This window comes from Camelus bactrianus, chromosome 30 (assembly GCF_048773025.1).
Source record: "Camelus bactrianus isolate YW-2024 breed Bactrian camel chromosome 30, ASM4877302v1, whole genome shotgun sequence".
NCBI lineage: Eukaryota > Metazoa > Chordata > Mammalia > Artiodactyla > Camelidae > Camelus > Camelus bactrianus.
The window spans coordinates 9196052-9207500 of record NC_133568.1 but is presented as its reverse complement, the minus strand read 5'-3'; the positions used below and the strand labels follow the sequence as shown (position 1 = coordinate 9207500).

The window sequence follows — 11449 nt, the reverse complement described above, 5'->3', positions numbered from 1 at the left end:
ATTTTAAAGCAAATAAAAAATTTTTGTAAATATTCCATGAAAGATACAAAATGTACATAGTTTTTCAAGCAGTATCAATGATTTGTACAAAACTATGGGATAATTTCATGTTTAAATTATTAAATTTAAACTAGTTTCCATAGATTGAAGGAGGAAATCCAAATTTCACAATCTGAAATCATCTTTTTAGGAAGTCTAATTTCCTTCTTTGCATTTCACAGCTAGTATTCATAATTCTTATAACAATTTTAAGTTACTATTTCAACAAATGTGTATACCCATTAGAAATCTAAATGTATGAGAACATACTGATGCCTTTAACGAGTTATATTCACTTTGTGTACAATAATAGTGTCTGTAGATTTGTTAGAAACTGCATTTCTCTTCTTTGTCTTCCTCTGATTTGAATTGGCTGTGCTAGTTCCATTGGAAAACAAGTTTCTCCTGTCCTTGAAAGGGGCTTGGTTCCCCCCCATTTAGTAAGTTCAGTAAACCCTGAAAAGTCATTAGAACCCCCAGGATGATGTTCAGAGTAGGTCAAAAATCACAGAATCCACTGTTGTTTGATGTTCAGATGAAAATACAAATGCCAAAAGGAAGTAAGAAAAAGTATAGTCAGGATCGGTGTTCGCATGACATTTCCACGGTGCCCGGAGCTCAGCACAGTGCGGTCAATAGTTACGTTGGTAATAACACCTAGTCATACTATTGATATATTACTAATCCCTCCCTCACAATAATTAATCTGATACAGACTCCCGGAGAATCTTGTTCCACATTGATTTTCCATGTTACAATTTCATTCTCACATTATCCAGGGAAGTATGTAGCTAGTAGGTTATACGATATTATTATCCTGTATTGAATGGGGGGCAGGTGGGATGTGGAAGGGATGAAAAGATACTGTTGAAATGAACAAATGTTCGGGTGAAGAATATATTTTGTTCAATTGATCTTGGAATCTTGGGTCACAAGAATTTCATCCTCATGATTCCTTTGCTGAGCCTGGAGAGAGAATGTTTTAAACACCAGGAAGTGTTAAGGAGTTTGGGTTGTTGTAGGATTTGCTGTACCTTCAGGTGTCCTTGCTGTTAGGGTCTTCACACTGGAATATACATTTGAGAAGTTTCCAAAATGGTCACCTAATTGGCCTATCTTTTGGTATTAATGTATTTACTTGTGGTCAGACTCCAGGAATCCATTCATTTAGCCAAGTGTCAAAAATCCAGATGCACCAAAGAGACTACGAAGACTTGTGATTAACTGCTTTGGAGTGGTAGCAGTGGAATGCTTTATCCAGAACACCATGCTTGTTAACGGAGTTATTTCTCCCCATGTAACAACAGCTGTTAACTTCCACGTGTACTTGATAGCATTCGTGCGTTTATTTACTCAATTACTCCCCTAAATACTTCAGAATGTCTACTGTGTGCTAGACTCTGGTTTAGAGTTTAGAGATAGAATTAACACCAGTCCCTGCTCTCAGATTGCTTCCAATCAAAAAGAGGGGACAGATAAGCTGTAATGCAGTGTGAATCCTATAATAGCAGTCTACACAATATAATGTCCAAGAAGGGTTATAACCATATGTCTCTTTAGCCAGTGTTTAATTCAGTCATCATTATTGGGAAATATTAGTGTTTTATTTCTCTGCATATGCAGTATAACATAGAAGAATGAAATGTCTTTTCAAACTGCCTAATAAGTATGGAACTTTTTATTTTTATGTGAATTTTTCAATCCCATGACAATCATAAATGTAGTTTATCAGGAAATTTCTGTGACCTTTCTCTAAACAAGTAAAAAAACAGACTCTTTTTTAAATGATAGATACTTGCTTTAATTGTTCCCTTATACAATTTCAGTTTAGCAAGAATACTCAATCCCAGTTCATTTTTTTAGTTCATCATTTTAAGTTTGGCCATCCTTCAACCTTTCAGTCTTACTGGTAACTGTTAATTCTCAGCAATTTCAAAGAGATTACATTTTTTTTTAATATATATTTTATTTTTTTTTAGTATTTTTGCGGGGGGAAGTAATTAGGCTTATTTACCTTTAGAGGAGGTATTGGGGATTGATCCCAGGACCTTGTGCATGCTAAGCATGTGCTCTAACACTTGAGCTATACCCTGCCCCAAAGAGATTACGTTTTTCAATGATTTTTTAAAACCTCCATGTTCGTGGTCATTAACCTTACAGCTGATATTATATGATATTCTTTATAATTAGAGGGACCAAACAAAGTTTTAAGCAGCGCAAATCCCCCAGAAGCCAGTATAAGTTTTATCTGTAGGTCCCTTTAAAATAAGACCCATGGCTTTAAAACCAAGTAATACTGACTTAGGGGGATGGTAGTTTGGTCAAAATATTACCTACTCAAAAATATAAATGACAGCATTTTGCTTGCAATCCCAGAGTAAGGTTTTGCATAGCCGTTTTGAATAACTTTAGTGAAGTTAAGTGATTTGAAATTGAATGCAGGGGGCTGAGCTGGTGAGACAGCTGAAAGCCACTGCAGGTCAAGGAAATCACGGGAAGTGGAGTCATCCCCGATTTCAATCCCTTTCATTGTCGAACCGCCAGCACCATTGGACTCGGAGCGTGGCTGCATCTTGTTATATATATAGGAGTTTTAAAATCAATTTGATTTTCACTGGTATGATTCTCTGGTGTACTTAATATGCTTACGGACGGATTTCTGAGAATAGTGAGAAGCAGTTACACTTCTCATGAATATATAGCGGATGAGGCACTCTGATTTATTATTCCATTCTATTTTAGAACATGCTTATGATTTAAAAAAAAAAGAAGAGGAAAAATTCTAAAAAGCACAGACTAGTAGATCTGAGTTGTAATTCTCTCACTTACGAGATGACATTGGGTAAGGCTTTTAACTCTTTTGAGCCTCAGTTTATCCACCTGTAAAATTCCTACAGACATTTTGATGAGCAATGAATACTGAGATATTTAAATAGATGTAATCAGAACTAAATAATCCATATGTTTCAGATACCAGTTTTTCTTTATGGAAACCTTTTCCTTCTTGTGATTTTTAAAAATTTATAGGAAAATCAAGGAGACAGGGACAATAGAAAACTCCTCGGGAAAGAAAAATAGCATTAATTGACAACACAGTCTAAAACTCAGGAGAATTCTAAAGGAACTAACGATTGTATTTGATATACTGATTCAAGAAGCAACGTGTATGCAGCTCACGATAAATTTCGATCATGAATTGTGAAGTTTGCTCTTAGTTTACTAAATCTACCGATATTAATCTTACTTTTGTTCCTTTTTTTAGCTAATAATATTTAGTTAGTTTATTCTGTAGCATACCCTCCCCGGTGGTATTGATTTTCTTTTCTCTTCTGTTCTGTGACCTCACTACAGGGCCAGACGTCACAGGGGAAGAGTTTAATGTAGAATGTAACACCAAGAAATTAGCAGAAGTCCGTGTCCCACTGATCGAGGAGAAAATTACTTAACCTTGCTTTCTGTGTAATTGATTTTTTTAATGCCTTAACGCAACGTGTTCTTTAAAACCTCTCTAAACCATACATTGTGCTCCATTTTGGTCAGTGTCAAATATGCTCGTTGTATCAACTGTAGATTAACTATGACCCCATCCAAATTGTACCTCTAAGGTAGATTGCTAGGGAAAAAGAAAATAAAAATTCCAGAAATTTTAAAGCCCGATGATAAAACTGAGATTAATGATTAAAATTCAGTGTTTCTTTGAGAGTTCAACGTCTATAAATGCAGTCTCTCTCCTTGAACAGACGCCAAGGCCCTGTGCTGAGGGCAGGACCTCAGCCCAGCCCTGAGGGCATGACAGGGCCCTGGGAACTGCGGGCAGACACTGTGGCTTTGTGTGCAGATCGTGCCTTCCCTGCCAGGGTCTGCTCCCCTGCACCAGAACACACACACTGGTGGCACACAAGTCCCCGTGAATGATGGAAACATCTGGAATTGTTTTATTCATCCAAATGTTATCATGCATGTGTATCTCATGTAAACCAAATAGTTGCATTGACCAAATTTACCCTTCACTATGCATTTTCTGAAATGCATTTTCTCCAAATGTTTTTCATCGAGTGTCTTCAACAAGAATCCCGGGAGAACACAGAGTATCTTTCAAGGGCAAGCAACTTGCTAGACCCTGGGGCTGCTGGCTGGGGTAGTGCCCCTGAGTGCTGGTGGCAGGCTCAGAGGGAAAATTTAAAAGGGAGACAGCCAAGATAAGGAGTAGGAAATGGAGTGGGGTTGAAAGGAGGAGGAAAGGGTGTATTTCCATGGAAGGGATGGGCGAATGCCCAAATTGTTACTCTTCACCCAAATGTCAGGCATTTTGTATTGTACCCTATATGCTCAGATGCTCTGTACACAGACAGGATGTAATACTTAAATGATCTTATTTATTGAATTCAAGCTTAGCTTGAGAACAGTAGTATATATTTAATCAGCTTTTCCTCCCATCTCACGACCACTAACAGAACAGGTCATCTGACCTCTTCATGTGGCTCTTAAAGTTAAATGAGTTTTAAAAATATGTAAGGTATTTTTGCTATCGGAGGCCACAGCAGACATGTATGTGAATTAGTACTTTGATGTCTCGGTTAACATCCAGTGCTATGATTTTGTTTGTCTCTGAAAGAAATTTTCAAAATGTCAGATAGGAACAGAAATTGAAACATCACAAACTTCCCCAGTAAACTGAGAATATAGAGTGAGTCTTAGAATAGACAGTGGATCAAAATGTGCTTTTTTCATTCATAGGAATGAGTTAGTGCTTTAAAAACCTTATGACAATTGAGGATTTATAGTAGCATTAGTTTGTATTTCTTTCACAAACTAGATTGGATTAAATGAAGCACAACGAGTGTTTGTGGAGTGTATCTGTACCCTTCCCTAGGGTGGAGGTGACGGGGATTATCTATATGGCAGGTTCTTCTGCCTTCAGAAAGCAGATTTTCTAGCTGGGGAAGACCAGGCTAACATAGGTAAAACGCTAGAGTACTGGGTACAAGTTAGCAGAGTGAAGATGATTAGGACTTAGAACTTCAGCCCAGGAAGGAACAGATCTGCAGAAGTTGGGAAAGGCTTAATGAAAAGGCAGGTGCCACTTGGATGGTATTCTGGTTCTGGCTGCACAGGGAGAAGAGGGGAGGCACCTTAGACAAGAGAAGCAGCATAAGGCAGAGCCAGCAGATGTGAGAAGTAAAGGCGTGACTTGGGTAAAGTGTTCGTGCTTCCTGACAGGTTGGCTCAGCCGGAGGGGACAAGGTTACGGGAGAATGTGGAGGCTCCAGGGGGAGGAATTGAATGGATTCTGCAGTGTAGACCATGGGGAACCACTGAAGCTTCTTGAGCAGAAGTGTGCCATGATGTTTAAGAGAAAGTAATTACCCTTGTGCCTTGAAACATAGTACTAATGAATCTGTTGGCTATTTCTTTGGGTTTTTTTTTTTTTTCCTTTGGATACTCCAGCCTCCTCCTCATCTGCTGTTTACTGCTTGTGTCTGCTTTGCCTTGATGTATTCTCACAGCGATCCCTCTTGCACTTCCAGTTTCTGATGGCTCTGTGAGGATAGAACCAAGGGTGGGGTGGAGCATTCACCTGGAGTGTGGGACCACCTGGTCCCGGAGGACCCTGGAGAGACAAGGGAAGCAGGAACCATGCGGCTCCAGGCTCTCTGGCCTCTGCTGTACTCAGCAAAGCTGTGGTTTCTCTGATGTGGCATCACACTGCCTCTACCCTCCTGGGACGAGCAGGATTCACAGCAACGATGAAGGTCACAGTTAACTGGCCCCTTGAACATGCACTTGTGGAGAACTGCTGTAGACTCATCTCTGAGCAGCAGCTCCCCGTCACATCAGTCCACAAGATGCATTTTAGGCCCTAATTTTTCATCAATTTCCAACTTAAAGCCACCCAACTAGTTTGTCTTACAGTCTGACTTAATATATACTTTAGATCAGGCCTCCAAGAAAAATGTTCTTTCCACATTTTAATTTTCTCTCCTATAGATCCACAATTAAGATCTCTATGCCCCCTGCCCCTGGCGTTTTTTGTTTTTTTAAGAGGGGAATATAATGAGAAGGAAAGTAAACATTTCAGTTTTAGGATGTCTCCATTCATTCATTTTAGAAAAGTAAGATGCATTTAACCTTATGGAATATTTATAAAAATGAGAAGCTCATTGTCAACTAAATCTCGTGTATTTAATCTAGTATTAGACTGCCTTTTTTTTTTTTTTTTAACCAGATGGAAAACATTAGCCGTAATAGTGAACAAACACATCCAGGCTCCCAGAGGTCATTTTTAACCACCATTAACAATCTGGTTCTCGCAGATTAGTAATACACAAAAGGCAACGGTCCAGTAAAAGACACACGAAAGGCAACTGAAGCGTCTGTGCGCCTTAGCTACCTAACAGTGATCCACTTTTTAAAACCCCTTGTAAGTGAGACATTTGAATCTTCTAAGCTCAAAATTGGCAGCTTTTTCTGGGAAGTTGTGGCAAAATCTCTGTTTGAAATAGACACTGGTGTAAAATATTAATAAAACCCCCACAAAGCTGGGGAAAAGAAAAGTTTATTATTAATGTCATCAGTAGATTCGCCTGTGGTTAATATAGTTTTCATTCACTTGCTATTTGTTTAATGCTTCATATCTAGGTAAACCTCCTAACTGTAAAGAGGAAAAAATGTATTTTTGCATATTATATATTTTTTAATTGAAGTATAGTCAGTTTACAATGTTGTATCAATTTCTGGTGCACAGCACAATGCTTCAGTCATACATGAATATACATATGTTCATTTTCATGTTCTTTTTCACCATAAGCTACTACAAGATATCGACTATAGTTCCCCATGGTATACATTTTAATTGTTAAAGTTAATTATCTGGTTGAAATGTAATATAAGGTAAACAATCCAGAAAATACACTAGTAGATCCAAAAGAAGCTGGTCTATAATGTGACAAGGAAATAGCTCGTAGAGTTGCCTATTCAGAAACAAACTATCTCATTTAAATCATGTCTTGAGTGGTTGGGAAAATCATAGGATGATAAAATCTCATTACGCTCTGTAGATAGATGTGGAGATGTTTGCATGTGACTTTTCTTGTTCAACCTCAACATTATATCTGGGCATGAAACATTCATACATTTAACTGGTTAACTGAGACTAAAGTAAACATAGGCAAACTGCACATAATATACATTTAGCTTCATTTAAAAATAACCATTTTCTTGGTTTATATGTTTATGATTTGTTATCAACCTTCATGTTAATCTTCTTTTGGATAATGATAGTTTATAGGAATTACGTTGAGATCAGTATTTAAAATGCTTCACAGGTATTTCCTCCTTATTTTATTACATGGAGAAGAAAGCCAAGGCATTAATGTGCAAAAGTCTTGAGAGAAAGGGCATGTCCAAGCTGAGAGGGAGAATGAGTGTGTGCAAATATGATCTAGATAGTACACGAAATGACTGCCATCAAGGAACTCAAGGATGCCCTGGATATTATATGCTAACGGTGGGGAGCCAGAGGAAGTGCCTTCCCATAACTATGCACATGATTGGAAATATTTGTATGTGTATTCACATGCACACACATTTGCACACCTGCACATACATACTTCTGACAGTCTTCAGGTAGACTGTAGGATCGCTGTTTATAATATCATGTTAAGGATTTTCCTGCCTGTCCTTGATACTATAGGCTCCTGCTTTGGGAAATTCTGTTTCCCTCTTTGTAGAAATTTTTACTTTGACAGTGAAATTTCCCAGTATTCCTGCAAGTGCCCAGGGCCATTACTTTCCATTTCCTGCTGAGGAAGGGAAATGAAAAAATAGTGAGAAGAGGACTGAAGTGATGCATCTGGTCTGTGCTATAATTTAGAATTTATGACCTTCTAAGGTCCCTCCCTTTCAGTGACAGCTAAAGACACTTTACTGAGTACCTAGTGTGTGTCCAGCACTGCGCTAGGCACTGGCCATACAGAAAAAAACAGAGCCCCTGCCTCCAAGTAGCTGACTGCCTAGTAGGTTCTGAAGGCTAGAAGCAAACAGCACCAAAGACACATAAGAGCTAACCTGGGGCGGGAGCAGGGGTGGGAGAGGGAGCCGGGAAACCTTCTCAGAGCACCTTTGTTTGTACAGCCACATCTTTTTTGATGAAAGTGGAAAGCTTACTTGAATTATGTAGGTAACTGCCAATAGCAAGTTGAAATTTTTTTAAAATTCTGATAGCTGCATGATTACATTTCTTTGGTTTATTTATGTTTTCTGGATTATATAGACTCAATTTATGACTGTCAATATGTTCATTTTCTTAGCTAGCCATCATTCAAGTTAGCACATAAGCAAAATAGGTAAGAACAACAATCTAACTTCTACCCACAATGTAGTCAAAGATAGGTAGTTAGGAACCATCGTCAGCAAGCATGTGAACATTACAAAGTAATGTACCTTATTTCAAATCTCTTTTTGGTTGATTTCTTTTTAAACCAACTATCAATTATTAGGAAGCCACTCCAGGTTTATAAATTCTCTCCCAGGGACAGCTAAAGCCTCTTCCTACTTCTTTTTCAACACCCCACATTTTGGTGGCCCAAGAAGGCTGGAGGCTTTTGCTTCCAGTCTTGGGGGCCTTCCTGTTGACACCAGGCTTCGATACTTCTGGAAGGAGAGGGACTCTGATCAGGTTTCTACAAGAAATGTCAATTGTTCAACCTCCTCTTTTCCATTCTGGCCATTAACTTCGTTGTAAAAGATGGGTAGTGGTGAGGGCTGGGAGGAGGGCTGACATCAGGAAATTTGCTTTCAACGGAGCTGCCATCACAGTCTAGGAAGACTGCCCTCATCTTCCCCTCGTTGTTCCCCTCTGTGGGAATTATACACGAGTAAATGAGGACAGCATTTGACTCCAAGGACTTCCACTTTGAAGTTATATTAAACAAACTCTTTTGTAGATATTAAAAGATAGTGAAAATAAAAACTTGCAGAAAATAGCCTATCCAAAACTAATATTTTTTTCTCCTTTTTTTTTTCAAGGTGAGCACACGCAAGAGACGAATTCACCCCATTCACTCAAAAAGGATGTAGAAAATATGGGGAAAGGTAAAGAAAAGTTTTAATTCTGTAGAACTGCTCTTAGCTTTAAAAGACTAAAGAGATAATAGGAGGATATTTTTGTTCTACACCATATTTTAAGCTTGACAAGCAACATATGAATAATATATGGACCATTGGGTGGATATAATTGAGATTAATGCATACATATCAATCAATACATGACATTGTAATATAATACTTTAAAATAATATATTACATTGATTTATATTCATGGATTTCTGCACAAAATCTATCCTATGTCTATGCAACACTTTCTAAACTGGTAAAATATTTTGTCTTCTAATAATAAATTGCTATATATAACAGTTCCCTGGAGAGTTATTTGTAAAGATTAGTAAAATGACTCTTCTTTTTTTCTTTATTAGAAGAACTTCAGAAGGTTTTATTTGAACAAATTGATTTACGGAGACGACTAGAACAAGAATTCCAAGTGTTAAAAGGAAATACATCTTTCCCAGTATTCAGTAAGAAATCACTTTTATTTCATTGCATCATGAGATTTGATAACATTTCTATTATTTGGCTTTAGCATATGTTTCTAAGTATTAAGGGCTGTATGAAGTACCACACAGTCTTCCCATGGTCTTTAAGTATTTGGAAATTTTAGTCTATTATTTATGCTTTGAATCAGCTCGCAGATAAAATTTCTTACAAGAATCTTTTGGTATTGATTGTACTGGTATATGTGTATCTGTGCATATGTATTATGTATACTTAAAATGTATATGCAAATGTACCATTAAATATGCAGATATATTTAAATATTCAGATATATTTTGATTATATATTTTAAAACAGAAGAATTACTCAGGTATTTTTATTCTTGAAGGCAGGAAAAACAGAAGAACAATTAATTCCTATTCTCGGATAGTGCCAGGGAGCTGCGTGGTGCTTAAGATATGAAGATTTAAAATTTAACAATTCAATGTGTACATATTTTGTTAATTGAAATTAGTATAATTTTAGTAGGTTTGAATTCTCCACTCATATTTAATGTTAAAAATCCACTCCAAATTTGGTGGCAAGAGATATTATAGCATTAAAACCTGTTGGTTCTTCTCCCAGAGTCCTGGAATTTCAGAAAGAACTTGTGACAAGTTGTCCAGATTTCTAAAAATCACCAGTTCTGTTCTGAATCACATTTTGACAGGTATTTCACAGTAGTCTTTTTCAAGTTCTTTGGAGTTTTGTTTAGTCACATTCCTTTCTCCAGAGAGAGGAAAGTGGGAAAGAAAATAGTATGTTAACTTACATTTTAAATTATATACATTTAAAATTAATTTGGGGGTGGGGGAGCACCTTTTTAGAACGTCAGTGTCCTTTGTTTATTAATCCAAGCATCACAAAACTCGTGTTGGCAATTCCTGTGCTAGACCCATAAACGAGCACGTGGAGAAAGGTGTGTTGGTAATTGTGGCAGGTTTAATAGTATGAGCATGAAGGTCTGCACTCACCAGGGCTTCCCAAATGTAATCATCAGCACAGGGGAAAGACATGCCCTCTTTGGTAGCATTTTTGAATAGTACTGTGTTCCTGGTAACATGTCAAACTAAGTCCCACCAGAACACTTAGCAGGGATTAAAAATAAGGAGGACTCATGATGGAAGAGAGTTCTGGCCACAAGGAGCAATAGGTCGGCCAAGTTTGTGATCTGTCAGTACCCACAAAGGAGATTTGCAGCTCGCATTGCTTCAGTGTTTTGAATTTGGAGGATGCCCACTGAGGCTTAAAATAAGATCAAAGAGAGGAGAATGGCCACTAGCTTTTGATAGTGTGTTAAGGTCATTATGACGTTTGTAGCTTCCAGAAAAAGAGAAGCATGTTAAAAATGTCTTTGAAACCTAAAAAACCAGGTGGTTTCAGAGGATCCAGGATTCTCTAATTTCTAAAATGGCATCTTAAGAAAGACTGCACAGTTCCTTGCGGCAGTGGGCAGACACTGAGAGATTTGTTCCCTCTAAGCTGACGTTAATCTATTAATTGAGTTTGCAGATCTAGCAGAGTGGGTCCCAGTCCTACTGAGACCCTGAAGTGCCCACCCAACTCCCTGAAAAGCCAGTATAGCCATAATTTATCTCATTAATAAAAGCTGATCAGGCATTGTAAGGAATTAAGTAATTTATAATAATTTATACATTTTCTTGCTAATTACTCTACGATACAACAAATACATGTTTCTGATTTTTAAGATATTAGAATGTTACAGTGCAACCGGCCGGTTTCCATTCAGATCCATCACTCATCCATTTGATGTGAATGAAAATGACTCCTCTGTGATGGCCATGTATAAGAAACACTTCAA

At 37.6% G+C, this 11449-nt stretch overlaps 1 protein-coding gene across 1 annotated transcript in view; it reads left to right on the top strand.

The window, feature by feature from the left end:
• Positions 1-11449, top strand: part of SKOR2 (SKI family transcriptional corepressor 2) — a 37527-nt gene that overhangs the window by 6543 nt on the left and 19535 nt on the right. The window contains exons 4-5 of the mRNA XM_074355240.1: positions 9067-9132; positions 9513-9611. Of these exons, the coding sequence (XP_074211341.1) occupies positions 9067-9132; positions 9513-9611 (165 nt within the window). The remainder of the gene's footprint in view (positions 1-9066; positions 9133-9512; positions 9612-11449) is intronic.